At 39.9% G+C, this 19,885-nt stretch overlaps 1 protein-coding gene across 2 annotated transcripts in view; it reads left to right on the top strand.

Annotated features, from left to right (window-relative positions):
* The window catches only part of EPC2 (enhancer of polycomb homolog 2), a 174,200-nt gene that overhangs the window by 125,538 nt on the left and 28,777 nt on the right, over window positions 1-19,885 (top strand). For both annotated transcript variants that reach the window (XM_036996081.2, XM_036996080.2), the window contains exon 3: window positions 13,671-13,816. In XM_036996081.2, the coding sequence (XP_036851976.1) occupies window positions 13,671-13,816 (146 nt within the window). The remainder of the gene's footprint in view (window positions 1-13,670; window positions 13,817-19,885) is intronic.

A 19,885-nucleotide genomic window follows, 5' to 3' on the forward strand; every position in this document is an offset into this window, starting at 1 on the left:
AGCATTATGGTTACTAGACTCCCCATATTGAGTAAAGTGTTTTAAGTAAGCACTTTTGATTATAAGATTGGTTATCACTCAAATAACAAAAGCAAGAAAGGTGGAATTAGTTCAAAGATTCTTGATGCCTATAAATTGGAACTGGAATTCTTTTTTTCTCCCTTCAAGCTTTTATGACTTCATAGCTTTGGTCTTCCATGGCCCATATTATAAATGTCATGTTTTCACCTCTGCTCCCATCATTAACACTTTTAATTTCTATCAGGGTTGGGGTTTGTTTTCTTAAGATTGTTTTTAATTAAATTTTTTATCAAAGTAATACATATATCATTACGCTTGGTTGAAAAAAACATTTTTTTCTAAAAAAGGCAGTCTACCTCCCATTCCTAGAAGCAACTACTTTCAAATCCTTTACTTGTTTCTTTTGGTATTTATTTTCGTATTTCTAAATAATGAGCTATGTAATTGTCTTTTTATATATTTAGAAAATACTTATCTGAGACTTCTGCCTATTTAAAATTTATTTCCCTCACTTAGCGCACTTTCCATATCCCATTTTTTGGCTATAGTCACATAATGGAAATCAGTATTCAATGCATACAATATGATCATTCTGCATATATTAACAGCTGAGCCAACTCCTTAACAATGATTGCACTTACTCTTTTGCTTAGATTTTTATTTTCAAAGGAGAAAACTTCCTTATGTCTGTTTCCACTTCCTTTTCTATATGATTTCCATTAATTTACAGCAAATTCTCCACATAAGTATAACTTTCTTGATACATTAAAACAGTTGGGTAATCTGTCAGTTTTATTTCTTCCCTGGACTTTTTTTTCCTGGAACCACTCATTTGGTTGCTGTAGTCTGGAATGGCTCCTCTTAGACTTGCTGCAGGTTTAGCCATCATCTTGGGAATTTCTTTGCATCTCTTTTATGTTTTCCCATTTCCTGGATTCCAGTGCTTTCTTCCTTTTAGATTTACTCCATTCTATGGAGCGTACTTCCAGTGGCTTTCTAAGAAAGCGTGTGTGGAAGGTGAACTTTTTTTAAGAACTTGAATGTCTGAAATTATGTTAGTCTTAGACTGGATTGATAGTTTGGGTAAAGAGTTGTTTTTTCCAAATGTGTGTGTGTGTGTGTGTGTGTGTGTGTGTGTGTGTGTGTGTGTGTGTGTGTGTGTATTAAGGTATCATTGATATACAATCTTACAAAGGTTTCACATGAGCAACATTATGGTTACTACATTCACCCATATTATCAAGTCCCTCCTCACACACACACCCCATTGCAGACACTGTCCATCAGCATAGTAAGGTGCTTTAAAGTCACTACTTGTCTTCTCTGTGCTATACTGCCTTCCCTGTGACCCCTCTGCATTATATGTGTTAATCATAATGCCCATGAATCCCTTCCCCCTCCCTTCCCACCTACCTTCTCCCCCCCACACACACCCTGCGCCCCTTCTCTTTGGTAACCACTAGTAGTTTAAGTAGAGAGTTTTACATTGGAAACATAAATTTAGTTTCAGGTTCAGAACCTTTGGAATTTTAAACACTGTACCATTATCTTCTAACTTCCAGTGTTGCTGTTTATTTTTTGCTGTTACAGTTTTAAATTTAATTTTTTGTTCCTTAAGTGTTCCTTTTTTATAGCATCCTCTGTTCTTGTTTCATTCATGCAGTACCATCTCTGAAGATTTTTTCCTTACCTTTGCATTGCCTTTGCTCGGATTTCCTTTTTTTTTTTTTAATATTTGTTTTGCCTCTTTTCTCAGATATCTGGATTATTTGACTATCTGTTTGTATTTGAGTGAGGTCATTTATCTGATGGTGATGTTTAGGGGATTGATCAATTTTCCCTTAAAAGAACTCTTCAGTCTACTATTCCTCGTCGGACATTGTTTTTGTTTTTATAGCTGAGTTGAGGGATGGAGATGGAGGAAGTGAGACAGCAGTGGGATGGGCAGTGGGGTGGCAGTGATGGGAGAGTTCCTGGTTCAGCGTGTAGACTTTCACTTAATCTTTATCCTTTGGTCTGGAGCCTTGTACTCTCCCTCAGTGTGCCTCCTGCCCTAGAGACACGCTGTCTGGATAAACCTTGCAGTTAAGCCTTCAAGTCTACCATTTCAGGGGAAGACTAGGTGCTTAGGTACACTGGATGAGGTAAAGGTTTAATTAACCATATAAACATTTTTAACCAATCTTCCTATTTCAGAAATGTCCTCCCTCTGTTTCAGAGAGTGAGATTGATTTCAACTCTCAAAGTCAAGATGGCTAGGGGGCACTTTCCTGCTTGTTGTATCCTCTCCCTCCATTACCCCCTTAGCCATTTTGTATTTCAGCATTCTCTTGTCTGTTCATCTTTGTCTTTTGTAAGTCTGAAAATTTGATTAATAGTTCTTATCTGCTCATTCTCATCACCTGAAAATGAAACACCATTTGAAAAAAAAAATTGCTTTTATTTTAATGGGATTTTGAGACAAAAGACAAAATCTGGCCCAGGCATGCTTTAAACCCTGAACCATCTCATAGGTCACTGATGACCTAAGGTTTGGCTGTTTGGGAGTTAATTACTCATCTATGGTACAGTTCTCTGTGGAATGGAATGTCACATGGTCTCAAACATGGCATTAGGGGAGGGTCCATGGACAGACAGACACAGTGATTAACATCTATAAATACAGAGATGGGTGATTATTTATGTGAAGAATTTTTGGATTACAGAATTAATAATTAAGGTAGAGAAATTATTGATGTTTTTGTTTTTTACAAAGTCTTGAATTTAAGGCACTTTAATTTGGTTCATATTCAGTGTGTTACAGAGTACTTACACTTCATGTGTATATAAAACCAGAGAGGAGTTACCGCGTCCCGCCACCTAGGGCGACGGCAGGAGAACGATCACCGAAGGCCTGGTTTGTTAGGAATCTTTATTATGGGCATCCGAGCATCCATCTAGCGAAAGGCAAAAGCAAAAAACAACAACCACACCACTTCCTCCAGGGCAGCAGCTTATATAGCATATCCCAACCAATCAGCTGACTGATCATGCGCCAGGTTCAGTCTTATTGGAAACATGTGAAAAGCATGCTATGAGCACGAGCACGGAAATGGGGACAAGCCAATCATGGAGACTTCCTTATGCGCTGAGCTGTAGGGCCAGGAAGGGTGGTGTCTAGGAAGCAGGTGCCATCTTTAGGGCGTTGTCCAGCTAGAGTGGGGCTCAGCCTCGGCCATAGGCCGGGCCCCCACATCTCCCTTTATTGTTTTATAACCAAAGGGCTGTCAGGATCATGCCTGTCTTAGGTCGTCTGGAGTCTGCGGCATTCTTACCCGTCCTTAGGCAACAGACAACTTAGGTCTGCGCCCTCTCTTAGGTTGATATGCGCAGCTCCCGATCTTACCCGTCCTTGACTACTGATACAGCATATTAAGCCATACTCTAGGGGAGATGCCTTCCTCTAGTGCTGCCATGGCCTGCAACAGGACCTTCTGTTCTCCCCGTTGCTGTTTTTGTATGAACAGACTTTACTCCCAAGCAGGAGGAGGCCCACAATCAGCAATATTCCTATGACACCTACACCTGACCAGGCTTTGGTGGCGTTTAACACAGCTTCAGCTATTTGAGCTACGGAGAGAGCATCTCTACCTTCTTGGAGCTAACATTCAAAATTTCTAACCGTAGCTGAGTGGTGAGCTCGTCAAGCTCACTGGACCAATTTGTGGTTAACATCTTGCCTAACTGTCTGGACAAGTTGGCAGCTTTAGAATAATTATGAAAAGGAATACCAGTAATACACCCCCGTATAAGAATGGACGCAGCCCACAGACAAAAGCTCCCCCAAGAGGTCCAATTGTTCTTGAAGAAGGTTCATGCGTTTGGTTGACCAAGGCCATCCCATTCTTAAAATGGCCGTTGATGACGTTCTGCATTGTCATTGCCGAGGCAGTGGCCTGGGACAGACCATTCAGCGTCTCTGCCGTAGGAATGGTGATAGTCAGCGCGGCGGTGGCTGCAGCTGCAGCTCGGCTCCGCCATCGCCTGCTGTAGGATCCACGGCAGGAGCAGAAGCAGTGCGATCATCTTGTACCTCCGCTCCGGGGTTTTCCACTCTGCATATCAGACGTTCAGGCACCCAAACGGGGTTCTGCTGGTCCTGTGGAAAAACACAAACTGAGCCTCGGGTCCAGATTATCACTGGGTCCGGGCCTTTCCATGTTCCTTCCAACACATCCTTCCACAAAACTTTAGGCATATGTTTTGGATTGGATTGTTGGCCGTGCCACTCTGCTGCACTGCGGCCATTTTTGTCCAGTGTTAAAAAGTTTAAAATGAATAATATGATGTTTAATTTGTCTCTGGGGGATCTAAAGTCTTCTCCTATTCCCCCTTTTTGTTTATATAAGGCATTCTTGAGGGTGAGGTGGGTGCGTTCCACCATACCCTGACCCTGTGGGTTGTAGGGAATGCTGGTAGTATGTTTGATGTCTAGAGTTTTGACAAAGGTAAGGAATGGTTTGGATGAATACGCTGGCCCATTGTCCATTTTCAGATGCTTGGGCTTTCCCCAGGCCGAAAATGCTTGCAAACAATGGGAAATGACATCCCAAGATTTCTCCCCCGTGTGGCAGGATGCAAAGATAACACCTGAGCAGGTGTCCACAGACACATGCACATATTTCATCCTGCCAAATTCGGGGATGTGAGTGACATCCATTTGCCAAATGTGGTTGGGAAGCAATCCTTTTGGGTTAACCCCTATGGGGGTAGGGGGAAGAAGCGATACACACCACTTGCAGCTGACCACTATGGCTCTCACCTGTTCTCTAGTGATCTGGAACTTCAGGCAGAGGGTGGTGGCATTAGCGTGAAATTTCTTGTGAAATAGATTGGCCTGTTCCGCAGGGTCTGTTACCACAAACATAGTAGATTCCCTAGTCAGGGAATCTGCACGATGGTTTCCCTCGGCGAGGGGCCCCAGAAGGGAGGTATGAGCTCTTATATGTCCAATGAAAAAGGGGTCTGAACGGTCCCAAATTATCTGCTGTAGGCATCTAAGAATATTTAAGACGGATGAGGAGGGGTTAATGTGACCTGCGCACTCTATTGCAGAGACGGCATTCACTACCTACTGGCTGTCTGATAGAAGGTTAAAGGGTTCCTTTGGAAAGAGCTCAAATGCTCGCATCACTGCCAATAGTTCTGTCTGTTGGGCCGAGGTAGTCGCGAACTTGAAGGTCCACGAGCCATCATCAGTGACTATGGCCCCAATGTCAGTTTTAGAACCATCAGTGAACAGTACTCTTACTTTAGGTATGGGTTTATGTCTGGTGTTTCTCGGGAAAACAACTGGGTTAGACAAGCAAAATTGTAGCCACGGATGCTTTGGGTAATGATTGTCAAAGGAGGCTTGAGAGACAGTGTGTACAATGGCCCATGTGTCACAACAAGAGGCAAGGCACTCTAACTGTGTCGCTGAGTATGGAGTTATGATAATAGAGGGCGCTATTCCAAAGGTTTTGACTGCCACCTTGATTCCCTTGAGGATTAAGTCCGCTATAGACTGTGGGTACCAAATCAACGTCTTTCCTGGTGAATGAGCTAAATACACCCACAGAAGGGGTCCCTCTTGCCAGAGCACGCCTGTGGGGCTATGATTGCTGGGAAGCGTAATAAAGGAAAGAGGTTTCTGATAATTTATTCTATCCACTTGAGCAAGTTCTAAACGGGATTGGATGAGTTCCAATGCCCTTCTTGCCTGATCAGTGAGTGAGCGGGGTGATGTTAGATCTGGGTCACCTCTCAGTATAGCATAGAGAGGTCGGAGCTCTTCATCAGTAAGCCTTAGGTAGGGTCGCACCCAATTTATATCACCAAGCAGTTTCTGGAAATCATTAAGATTTTTTTAGGTGATCTGTCCTTATAACTATTTTCAAGGGTCTGGCCAGGGTGCTTTCTAATCTCATTCCTAAATAACTCTTGGCACTAGTCTTCTGGATTTTTTCTGGGGCTATAGCCAGGCCCCATTTTTGGAAGTGCGACTGCAAGAAACAGAGACCTTGCTCTAGCTCCCTGCTGCTCTCGTGACACAAAAGGATGTCATCCATATAATGATAGATGATCATGTTAGGAAACTTTCCTGTGACAACTGACAAAGCCTTACTCACATATAGTTGACACATAGTGGGGCTATTGGCCATTCCCTGCAGTAATACTCTCCATTCATAGCGCTCATCTGGGCGGTCATGGTTAATGGCAGGTATGGTAAAGGCAAATTTGGCACAATCTTCAGGGTGAAGGGGGATAGAAAAGAAACAGTCTTTGATATCCACAACTATCGTTTCCCAATCCTTAGGCAGGGCCATGGGCAGTGGCAAACCCAGTTGTATTGAGCCCATAAGCACCATCTGCTTATTTACAGCTCTAAGGTCATGTAAAAGCCTCCACTTCCCTGTTTTCTTTCTTATCACAAAAATAGGTGTGTTCCAGGGGGAGGTAGAGGCCTGAATATGCTTGGTAGCAAGCTGCTCCTGTACTAAAGTGTGGGCTGCTTCCTTCTTCTCTTTAGTAAGGGGCCACTGAGGAACCCACACAGGATTCTCAGATCGCCACTGAATCTTTATTTGCTGTTCTCCTTCAGTGGTCCCGAGGAAAAACCCAGCCCGGGCCCTCCAAATCGACTGGGCGTAATGTTAGACAAAGGAATGGGCTTTTCTCAACCCGACAAGTTCTTCCCAAGTCCACCTGTCCCGGGGTAGCCCTGTCTTTTCATAATGCAGTTAGACTGTTCGCTGTAGAAAGTTTCCGTGGTCAATTTGAGATTCATTTGGGTTAGTACATCTCTTCCACAGAGGGACACGGGTATGTTTAGCATGAAGGGTTGAATTATCCCCTCGTGCCCTTCTTGGTCCATCCAAGACAGTGAAGCAGCACTACATAGGGACGCTTGGGCTATCCCGAGTCCTCTTAAGGTTTGTGCAGCTCAATTTAAAGGCCATTCCTTCGGCCATTCATCTTCCTTTATGATACTACGGTCTGCTCCTGTGTCCAGCAATCCTGAGAAATGCCTACCTCTGATCTCTAAGGTGTGCATGGGCCTGGTTCCCAAATCCAATGTAAGACAAGCCAGCGGAGCCCCAGAAGACCCAAATCCTTGCTGTCCTCGAACAGCATTTTTATGAGCATCCAAATCATGTTTGCTAGGAAGCATAAGAATTTGAGCAATGCGATCTCCTGGGCTAATAGCCATGATTCCTCATGGGGAGGAGACCATAATTTTAACTATTCCTTCATAGTCTGGATCTATAACTCCTGGGTGTACTATTAACCCTGCTTTAGTAGTGGAGCTCCGGCCCAATAAGAGACCCACTACTCCTTTTGCCAAAGGTCCCTTAAAATCTGACTCTACAACTTGAACTCCCATCTCGGGGGTCAATATGAGTCTGGTGGCGGCACAGATGTCCACTCCTGCGCTTCCTGCTGTTGCTCTCCGTGATCCCTCGGTGCTGGGTGAACTCCCTGATCTGTCAAAGGGTGGTGAGTTCTGGGTATCTGTTGAACCACCCCATACATTTGTGGGCCCTGAGGTGGAGGGCCCCTCCTCCCATTTTTTGGCTCTTGAGGGGGCAGCGGTTGGCCTTCCACATCCACCACTGACCTACACTCACTGGCCCAGTGATTTCCTTTTCTACATCTCGGGCATAATCTTGGTTTGGGCCTGCTAGGAGGTTCGTTGGCTTCCTTCAACTTGGGACAATCTCTTTTCAAATGACCCATTTGTTTGCAGTAGAAACAGGCCCCAGGAGGGGTTGACCTGCCACGAGCGTCTCTCAATCCCTGAGTTATGGCTGCGGCCATAACCTGTCCTTGCACCACGCTGTCATTAATGTCCCTACAAACCTTAATTTAAGTACTCAGATCTTTGTTCTTCCAGGGTCTTATGGCCTCCCTACACCATTTGTTGGCCTGCTCATAGGCCAGCTACTTCACAAGGGGCATAGCAGTATCAGCATCACCAAATATGCGACCGGCTGTTTGGATCAGTCTGGCTAGAAAGTCTGCATATGGCTCATTAGAGCCTTGCAACACCTTTGACAGCTGACGCTGTAGGTCACCTGTGCCTTGCAGCGTCTTCCAGGCCCTCACTGCTGCCGCGGCTATTTGCATATATACCGCTGGGGGGAATCCTACCTGATTCTGTTGACCCAAATATGGACCCGTGCCCATCAACATGTCTAAGTTCCATTGATGATTACCTGCTGCGGCATTACGCCGAGCCGTGTCCTGTGAAAATTCTTGCCAGCCTGTCTTAAATGTCAGGTACTGACCTCCAGAGAGGGCTGCTCTTGCTACATTGGCCCAATCATCCGGCATCAGGTTGAGAGAAGCTACTGACTCCACTAAAGAAACAGTGAAAGCTGCCTGGGGGCCATACGTTGTGGATGCTTCCTTCAGACTTTTAATGACCTTGAAATCTAGGGCTTGATGATACCTCTGTTGTGTATTAGGGTCTTCAAATACAGGGAAAACGGCACTTCCTTGTTCTCTCAGCCACTCCCTCCACCCCCCTCCTTCTAGTCCTTGATTGCAATCACACATATGACGACAGGGCTGTACGTGATACGGGGGCGGTTCTGCAAATGAAGCCGGAGGAAGAGGGGGGGCTGACGGCACCATTTTCAAGGACGGTTTCAGGGTTGTTGAGAGGGGGGTGTCCTCCAACTCCTCTTCCTCTTTCTGTTGCCTCAGCTGCGTTAGGGAGGGATAACTGCAGGGGATAGGGCGTTCCTTCCTCTGGGCGATTCTAAGTCTCCTTATATGCTTTTCTAATTCCTCCCTCGATAGCTCCCCTTCCTCATCTGTAGATCCTCCTCGCTCGGACCCCCTCTCTGAGGTCCTAGCGGAGGATCTTTCCTCCCGGACATCTTCCAGGACTTCCTCCCCCTCTCTTATAGCCTCTCTGCAGCTTGGGTTATCCTCCTTAAGGCACCCCCTGACTAGACTCCATGTAGGAATCGTCCCTACCGGGAGCAGTTCCGCTTGATCTGCTTTGCGCAGATCGTTCCCTAGTCTTTCCCACAAGGGGGCAGTGATCCTTCCCTCATCCAAAAACCACTGCACATGCTTCTCAACAGTATGTAAGAAAGCCCTCGCGGCTTTAGCCTTTAATGGAGTTCCATTAGCCCTTAGGAGTGCCCGGAGTGGTTCCTCCGATCCTAGACACCTCTGAACCCATAGTGCGGAGGAAAGGAGGTTGACTCTATTCTAAGTTGAGGTTACGTGCGCCCGCACTCGTACCCCTGAATTGAGTCTCCTTACAGCCTGAGAGTCCTCGCTACCTGGTTTTCATCGCTTCCCGCGAACTTTAGTCTACGTCGCTTTACCTGCGAACTTTCCACAGCGCTCTTATTCTTTCTTGAGGAAACGCAGAAACATATACAGACTAAGACAGAACAAGACAAGGAACACAAAGGCTAAACACACACACCACAATTGCTTGCATTCGCACGACCAAAGGCCTGGTTTGTTAGGAATCTTTATTATGGGCGTCCGAGCATCCATCTAGCGAAAGGCAAAAGCAAAAAACAACAGCCACACCACTTCCTCCAGGGCAGCAGCTTAAATAGCATATCCCAACCAATCAGCTGACTGATCATGCGCCAGGTTCAGTCTTATTGGAAACATGTGAAAAGCATGCTATGAGCACGAGCACGGAAATGGGGACAAGGCAATCATGGAGACTTCCTTATGCGCTGAGCTGTAGGGCCAGGAAGGGTGGTGTCTAGGAAGCAGGCTCCATCTTTAGGGCGTTGTCCAGCTAGAGTGGGGCTCAGCCTCGGCCATAGGCCGGGCCCCCACAAGGAGTGAGTGAAATAAACTCTGGGTATTGAGTATGTGTTGTTTCAATGGCCCTATGATGGAGACTGAAGTATATAGAAGATAAAATGTTCTGAAGTCAAAAAAACACAACCAGTTATAAAATAGAGTGTAGCCTATGAATTTTGTTTTAGAGGGGCAAAAAAGTGACATTCCTTACTGTCTTGTACTTGGGAATAGACACAGACAAATTAATTTTAGCCTTATTACTAATAAAAATGATATTGGAGGGTAAGACACAGATATATGGCCTCAATAGCCTTTCTAATATTTAACCCCTGAATTAGACAAACTTACCCTACCACTGGTTGGTCACTGGTCTCCCTATATAGGAGCAGAATGAGCCCCTGTGTTTACCATGTAGTAAAGGGCTGACTAGCAGCCTCTCCAAAGGAAGGAAGAACCACGAGAGAATGCACCTGAAGGTAGTGAGCTGCTGAGGTCCTCCTCCCAAGTTCACCAGTCAGTTTAAGTCACTCCTTCCATGGCTGAGGAGAGGAATGAAGGGATGGAGAGAATCTGAAAGTATTCCTGTCCTTTTCCATCCTGGAGATTTGAGTGCAAATGTGAGAAACAAATGTTTCTCCCCTTAACATACAACATATAATAGGCATAATATTATGTAGTAGTAATATTAGTTCATATTCACAGTATATTATGAAGTAAGGGGCAGTAACTGGCCCATCATTATGTGCCACAGTGAATTGCATGCCTATCTTTCATTTTGTACCATGCTTGGTCAGTCCTTTTAATCTTGCCATTTTTTGGCTCTGGGAAATTTTGTATTATTTCTTCTTCTGGGTTCTCTGTATTTTCATTCCATGTATTAGAAAGTTACACCTGTTAGATACTTGGATATTGCCAAATAAAAGCAATCCAAGGGACTTTGAAAGGTGCTTTTTAACTAGAAGTAACATTTGCTTTACTAGCTAATTTTAGACCAACTCTATACTATATTTTCTAAGCTATAACCAGTAAATTCGTAAATGCCTTAGATACTCAAATAGCAGATTATACTCACTTCCCTTCCCACATAGAAGCTGTTGTTCCTCCTGCCAGAAAAAAGCCATGTTGCCCCAGCGGAGGCAGCCACTGGATGGTTACTGCAGGGAACCTTCTGATCTACTTTCTTTCCCACTTTCTTTTCATTTCTCACAGTGATCATGCACTCTCTTTAGTTGCCTCATCTTTCTTTTTTTATTGTTCACTGCTCAGTTAACTTCACCACAGGAAGTCTTCTATACACACACAGACACGTGCCCTTAGTAACCTTAACCTTGTTCACATCTTAATTCTGTTGAACAACTACATCAAGAAATTTTCAGCTTCCTGCCTGCCTCCTCCCCTCTTTTTTTGATGATAGGGATTGTTTTACTTGTTTTGTTCAGTTGACTGGCTTGTGAAAGTAACTCGCTATTTGTAATTTTTATTTTAACAGGAAAAAGCTTTCTGGGCTTCAAAAAACTGTATGTGTAAGCTTACAGAAAATATGGTTTGTAGTTTAAAAGAATTTCTTCTTATATATTTAAGAGTGCTCATTTTATTGAACAGCTTTTATTACCCAATCTTTTTTTCTTTATATGCCGTGCAGGGAGTATACAAATACAACTAAAGTAATCACTGCCTTTAAAGAATTTGTCTCTTGTCTGGTACAGGAGATAACCAGCATAATAGGAGGTAAAGAGGGGTACAAATGAAACACTTTTAAGTGTTGGGAAGTAATACCTGAGTCTATAATGATGTTTTTGTATAAGTTTTGAATGAAAGAGAAATGGTAGTATCAGAAAACTTAGAGTGCTAGTGTAAGTCTTTGCCCTGGTTCTGATTTAACATACTGTCAGACCTCCTGTCAGTTCTCATTCTTAATTTTCCGAAACTATTTCCCAGCTTTTCTTGACCCTTCCCTTCCTCACAAGCTGGGAGTTGGTTTTTGTGAGAATAGCATAACAAGACAGAGCAAATAGGAAGTGGAGGAACAAGAACTGAATAAGATTAGTTAGGTGTATAAAAGATGGTAATGCAGCACTTGCATATATAAGTCTTATTATCCTTCAACTTTTGAAAACTTGGGTTTAACTTAGAAATTCCACATATTATGGCTTAACTCTGCTCAACAGTTTTTAAAACCTATCTTCCTCTAAAATATCTTCTAGTTCTATCAGATACCTGATTTTATTAATTGTTTGTGGATCATTGACATTCATTGTGTACATTTATAAATACAACATCACTTTGTAAAAGGTGTAGAAATTTTTAGTGATCCTTAGTACTTGTGGAGTGCACATTATATGTCATGGAGTTTGATACAGATTGTATTAACTGTTTAAAAGCATCCTTTTGAATTATTAATAATCATATAATAACTACATCAAGTAAGAGCTATACTTCCTTTTTAGAATATTTTTGATAAATCATACTTAAAAAATAGTTGATCAATAGCTATAACTTCTTTATTAACTCCATTGTGTACTGTGCAAAACAAGCTGAATGAAATAAAGTTTTTACAGATTTTAGAAGGTAAGACTCATTGGGAGAAAAAATACTACCAAGCACTAAAGGGTGGTTGTGGGAGTTAATTTAGTATAAAGCACTTGGAACACTGCCTGGCCCACAGTAAGTGCTACATAAGTATTAGGTAATGTTTATTTTTATTTCTGTTGTTGTTGTATAGTGGCATCATTTATTAAACAGTCAGCCAGAGTTCAGGTTTTTGAGATGTAGTTATTTGTTTTCATAATCAGTTGTTTTTGCCTTTAAATATTTTATGTCCATCATTACTATCTGTATTGAGGAACTGATTTTACTAAAATTTTATAAATACACACATCTGTTCCTATTACTGTGTTATAAGCTACTTTTATAAATGTCATGCTGAATCTGAGGATGGCAGGACGTTTCTTACAGTATGACTGTAGGACTTTGATTTATACATTGACGTGTAGGCAGTCTTATTTAACCAACCTATTGATTGATATCTCTTTCATTGCCTGGCCTTAAATCTTAACATGTAATAAACACATACTTCATGGCAATTTTTTCCTTTTGTATTTTACAAATTAACACATGTACATGCTTAAAAATCTTAAAATGTGTTATTTTTAGATCTTAAAATGCTTTATATTTAAAATAAGGAGACACTACAAAAAGGAACAAAGAACAATTTTAAATTCTCCCTACTATTCTTGAGCCCATACTCTACAGTCCGCCTCCCCGAAGTGGAGAACTATTACCAGTTTCCTGTGCGTCCTTTCAAAAATACTCTGTGTGCTTATGAGTGTGTGTGTATGTGTGTGCGTGTGTATATATATATATATATATATACACACGCACACACAGACTTATCCATCCCCCTTTCCCTTTTTAAAAAATATTATTATTCTCAAAGTTGAAATACCATTCCTATCATACACTTTGAGTTTATTTCTGGATTCTCAATTTAGTTCTGTAGCTTCTCAATTGCTTCTCAATAGCTTCTCCATATCCCCTTTTTCATAATTGCTACTTTATATTTTATAGCTTAGCATATATTTGTTGTACTTTATTTTTATTTTTAAAATAATAAATTTTCATATTGCTTTTACTGTTTTATTAAACTTTAAATTGGGTGTGAATTACAGTTCTATTTTTCTTTCCCTGTGTCCTTAGTCTGTGAAACTAACTTCTAGATGTCTCCTTATGAGCTCTTTCTTGGTCAGTGCATTATGATTTAGGAGTATTCTGTAGTCAAATGTAAATACTCTATGACTGCATAATTTCTCCTCAGTTTGAAGAATTTTTCTTTTCTTTTCTAGCCTTTAATCTAGACAACGAGCAACCAGATTATGATATGGATTCAGAAGATGAGACCTTGTTAAATAGACTTAACAGAAAGATGGAAATTAAACCTTTGCAATTTGAAATTATGATTGACAGACTTGAAAAAGCCAGTTCTAATCAGGTACTGTACCTTATAAAACTGTTTCTTGTCTTACAGTTAATCCAATTAACAGCCTAGTTGTATTTTGTTTAGATCTGAATATATTGCATTTCACTGTCTTTTTCATTTCTTTTCCTGACACTCTAGAATTTGTATTTCCGGTATTCCTTAAATTGAATATTTAAGCGTAATTTCTTTGAATAGAGGTATGAAGAATACTGTTCTGACTTTTTTCTCATGTTTGAATATAAAAATAGTACTAGCTATAATATTATAGTATCTTCTTGATCCTTTCCAAAGGGCTGTCTTTTGGTGCTTCAGTTACTAAATATTCTTGGTTGGGTCTCTAAGGCTTGTTTCATATGAAGTCTTGCTCAGTTGGTCAGATTTATATTAAAGCACTTTTATTACCATTTTAAATATAGTTTAACTTACATATTTAAAATTTTAGGTGAAGGGGAAGTTATTCACAAAGTAACAGGTTTCTTTACTGGGGTGTTCTATGTATGGTAGAATTCAAGATGGAATGGTATTTTGGGAAAACAAGTAGTGTACATCAGGAACCTTAAAATATTTATACTTTTTGGTTTTGTTATACTGTCTCTTGGAATCATTCTCAAGAAAAATAATGTGTGAAAATGTCAAAGATTTTTGAACAGGGATGTTTAGAATAATTTTCAAGTTGTAGGATATCATGCAACCATTCAAAATTATTTCTAATGATATGTAATGTCACAGGGAATTGTTCATTATCTTATGTTAGATTTCAAAAACAGGATACAAAATTAAGTGGAAAACTGAGGTTTGTTTAAAGCATTTACACTTATACATGTGCATAGAATAAAAGCAAGTCCAATAAAATGCCATCAATGGTTATATTTACCTGGTGAAATTATTGGTGATTTTTATTTCTGTTATTCTATTTTTCTGTGCTTTCCAGATTTACTCTGATAAGCATTCATTAATATTGTAATTAAATTTTTAAAAATAAGCTACTTTTAAAAGTAATTGTTAATGTATCTGTGTGAGATAATGTTAGTTGTTATTATGTAATAAGAAGTTACAGATATAAATAGACTTTTTACAATAGATTGTTAAAACTTTTCACTAGGTTACCCATACTGATTCATTATTTTCCCTCAACTTAAGTCCTTTAAATCCCTGAGGCATTACCAACTATTCAGAACATTTCCAAAAACTTTTCCATTGTAAAATGACTAACTTTACTGTGTATTTAACGTTTCTACCAATCTTTCCTCCCTATTTTGATGGGAAATAATACCTAGTATATTATCCAAAGAAGTACACTGAAAATTGAATTTTGTAAAATTCAATCTAACTGGGTTTTTTTTGAGAGATTGTCTTTTTTTCTTTTTTTGGCAATTTTTTTTACTTATCAAATTGTTCTTATACTTAGTGCTTATCCTAATTTTCCTCATGGTTTTCCTAGGATTTTGGTCACATCAAATTTCAAATTTTTTATACGCAAAATTTCCTGCAGTCCTAGACTCAGTCAGTCTTGGTATTTCTCCATTTTCTGTGATTGCTCACAAATTACTCAGGCTGGCTGAAATTATATCATCAGAAGCCTTCAGATCTCTTTTCTGTAATTTGCTTTCTTCTATTCAATCAGTACTATTTAGTGCTCAGATAAATGAGAGATGACGGAAGTTCTGCTCTTGTACAGCTTATTATCTTAGTGGGAGAGGATAAAAAAACATGTAAACAATACAATTAACCATCCATATATAATCAGCACCATCTTATTTTACTTCTCTTTGCACAGTGACAAGCTCCTAGGCCCTAAAACAACTGACTAGGCTCAGAGGATGATGTCATATGCCTTCGGCTGTAGACATGAAGGTGGAAGTTTTGTCATAGATCAAGATAATGGTCCTGTTCATTAGAGCCAAGAGTTAAAGATAGGAAAAGACTTGTCATTCCAAATTCCTGATCTGTAGATTCGTGGATTTCTTTATTTTTCCTATTTTGTGGCTAGCATAATACCAGATCAAGAAATTAAGTTTGTGGTTTAACCAATATTTTATTAGGTTGGTAGAAAAAGGTATGAAAAACTGAGGCAAAGCTTCTGCCTGTATCATTCTGTGGATACTATTGAATGAAGTCATGGTTGAAAATTTACTGTTATTCAAATGCTAGGATTATTTTAATCCCCATACATTTATCTTATTTGAGCTCTCTTTTTTTTGGAGGAAATTACTATTTAACAGTACAGAATAACTCATTAACAATTTTGAAAAAGCAGGTTGATTTGTGACCTTGTTTTTCTTATTTTTTTAATTAAAGTATCACTGATATACAATCACACTGGTTTCAAATATACAACACAGTGGTTCAACAGTTGCCCATATTATTAAATCCTTACCCCTCTAGTGCAGTTACTATCTATCAACATAGTAAGATGTTGCAGAATCATTGATTATATTCTACATTCTGTACTGCTGTCCCTGTGACCAACTTATACTGTGATTGTGAATTTTTGAGCCACTTTATCCCCTTCACCCTCCCCCACACACCCACGCCAACCTCTCCCCCATGGTAACCACTATTCCTTCTCGGTGTTTATGAGTCTACTACTATTTTGTTCCTTCTGCTTTGCTTTCTTTTTTGTTTGTTTTTTTAATTAAAGTATCATTGATATACAATCTTATGGTTCAAAAGTTACCTATATTATCAAATCCTCACCCCCTCCAGTGTGGTCACTATCTGTCAATGTAGTAAGATGTTAGAGAATCATTAACTGTATTCTCTGTGCTATACTACAGTCCCCATGACCAACCTATATTGTGATTGCAAGTTGTTGTGCCCCTTAATCCCCTTCCCTCTCTTTCCCACTTTCCTTAGCTCCTCCCCCTTTGTAACCACTAGTCCCTTCTTGGTGTCTGTGAGTTTACTGCTATTTTGTTCCTTCTATTTTGCTTTGTTTTTATACTCCACAAATAAGTAAAATCATTTGGTATTTGTCTTTCTCTGCCTGGCTTATTTCACTGACCATAATATCCTCTAGATCCATCCATGTTGTTGCAAATGGGAGGATTTATTTTCTTTTTATGGCTGGATAATATTCCATTGTGTATATGTACCACCTCTTCTTTATCCATTCATCTATTGATGGACACTTAGGTTGCTCCCATATCTTGGCTGTTGCAAATAGTGCAATATAATAGGAGTGCATACTTTGTTTTGAATCTGGGATCTTGTTTTCTTCAGGTAAGTTCCTAGGAGTGAAATTACTGGGTCATATAGTATTTCTATTGTTAGTTTTTTGAGGTACCTCCATATTTGAGCTCTCCTTATTTCTTGAGATTCTCATCACTTTTGGTCTTTTGAATACAATTCATTCCTTTCTGGTTTTCTTCTTGTTTTCCATGACCATTCCTTCTATTTTTCTTCTGCTGACTCGTTTTCATTCAACTCCTGCACACCAGGTTTTCTTGAAATTCTCGTGTTCTTATCCAATGTATTTTATGGTAATACCAGCTCAGCAGGCATTTTTGTGGGTGTATAATACAGGCACCTTTAACCTCGACCTTCTCAAGCTCCAGGACTTTCTTTTTTCTCTTTGTGCACTACCTGTTGGCATCTCCAGTCCAGTGGTCCACAGACTTCTTAAGTCAGCCTTTCCAAAACTTACCTTACTCTCTCAACTCCAGGTGATGCTGTACTATATTCTTTTTCTCTTCAGTGACTCCCAAAACTCAGAATCATAAGTTCTGTATCCCTCTCCGTCAGTCTCCAAATTTCTAATTCTAACTCTTCCTTGTGTACCTGTATATTCCTTGAATATTTCATCTTCACTGATCTCTTCTCTCATTACTTTTTCTTTGCCCCGATGTGCCAAGTGTCCCTATTCCAAGGGAACCCTTTCATTTGACCCTGTTTTTCTCAGTAAACTACCACTCTCTGTGTCTCCTTTTTTTTGTTACAATTAAATTTTCAAATTAGCCATTTTTTTGGCTGTTACTCATACCACGGTCATTTCAGTTTACTGAGATTGCACTGTCACCAAGTGGCCACCTGTTGTCATCCAGGAGCCTCTTTTCAGCCTGTGTCCTACTTAGTACCCCCGTAGTATAGACACTGCGGACCCCTACATTGCCTGATTCTTGCTTGCTGCTTCATCTTTCCATCCATTGTTCCTCTGCATCTTGTTTGTTCCTGTTTCCTTCAGTACCTGTCCTTGGAATTTTTCTTGTATCTTAAACTACCAATGCAGGCACTCCCAGATGGGGTTTTTTTGTGATTCTGTCCTGTATCCAGTAATAGTCCCAAAGTTCTTATATTATTCTCTTACTGTTTAATTTTTATCTATTTTGCTTTATTGCCATATTGTAAGTTTCTTTAGGTAATGAATTTACCTCATAGGTTTTATTCTTATTTTTCCCACACCTGTAACAATATGATGGGCTGTTAATCATTGATTATTAAATACTTATTGCTTAATTGACCATTTTAAATGTAAAAATCATTTTTACATGTAATTTATTCATTTGCATATTAAAATGTATTTATTGGAGACCATGAGTTACATACATAAGCAAACTACATGGTCCATGTCCTCACAGATAGTGTAGGAGAAGAGTCCATATGGTAGAATAATTTTTATCTCCCCACCCCAAGCCTCCAAAATAAGTAAATCAAGTAAATCAAAGAGCTAATATAATAAATTTTGCCATGCACATTTTTGTCAATTAAATACTGGTTTCCACTGCTTTCTTGTAGATAAAGTACTAAAAAGCAGAACTTTTTTCTTAGGGTATAAAGTAGTAGTAGGATTCTAATACTGTGAATTTTTAATCACATAATAATTAGATTAACTGCAAATAGTTCTTGCACACTCAAATGTATGCTGTCACCATGGTAGTAGAGATGCAATGATACCAGTTGCTTTGGAATAGCTAAAGATAATTTTTACAGAATAATTAAAACCAAGATTATCCAATAAAATAAAACTTTTCCGTATAGCAACATAAAAAGTCAGTTGAGAAAATATAGTTAACAGTAGAAAGAGGTGTCACAATGTTGCAGTGTAAAACTTTATATTTGAATGCTTATTACCTGAGAAATAGAGTTACTTAATGACCAGGCAAAAGGACATTTCTAGCAGAAGAAACACCAAAGTTGGAAATCACAGGCAGTGTTTTAATACCCGTATTCTGCAGGAAAATAGAAAGCAGTGTTATTTTGATAGTATTGACACATTAACAGCTCACTATTGCTTTGCTGGTTGATGGAAGGAGACCTATCCTCCTCGCTGTAAGTTTAGATTAAGTTCTTGATCAATCAGTGAAGGCTGCAAAATTGTACCAGAAGCAGAATGACCAGTTGAAGCATGTGTAGCATATCACAGCTTGTTTCTCTCGGTCCCTTGAGCATCTAAGAGCTGCCCGTAATACTGTGATGCTGTCAGCAGAGCTAGAATTTTATTAGATGGAAAAAGCTCGATTCTTATTCTACCACTGTCTTTGTAGACTCCCTCTGGGAGTATACGCATTATTCCAGAGAACTTCAGCTAACAGTTGAGAAATGTTCACTTAAAGTTGATGTTTGGAAATACTGGTTCTTTTGTTTTGGTCTCAGGTTCCAGGCTCTTACTCTCCATTTTAAAGACCAGGTTAATTGGCCTCTCAGATGCAGTTAAGCTGACTCTACTGAAACATTTTCTAAGCCAAAGTATGGCCACTTAAACTTGTACTGCACCAAATGTTAAGTGTTATACACAGACTGGAATACTTGAGTTGACTTTATTAGTGTATTTTCTTCCTGCCTTCAGGAAGCCTTGGCAGTCAAATTATAATAAGAAACCAACTAATTAACCCTAGTGATCACCATCATAGGACTGGAAGTCCAAATGGTCCTTACACTTATTCCATGACATTATTCCAATATGGCAAGTCAGATCGTATCAGAAATTTATTTAGTGGGTCATGTCTTCGGATGACTTCATACAACCTACAGATCAATTCATATGCTGATCTTACTATTTCAGTGGAAAAAATTTTCCCCTCATTTCAAAGTTCTAGGGAAACATTTCTTGGGAGTTATCTCAACTTGTTTGGAAACGAATCT

Source organism: Manis javanica, chromosome 7 (assembly GCF_040802235.1).
Source record: "Manis javanica isolate MJ-LG chromosome 7, MJ_LKY, whole genome shotgun sequence".
In the NCBI taxonomy this organism is placed as follows: domain Eukaryota; kingdom Metazoa; phylum Chordata; class Mammalia; order Pholidota; family Manidae; genus Manis; species Manis javanica.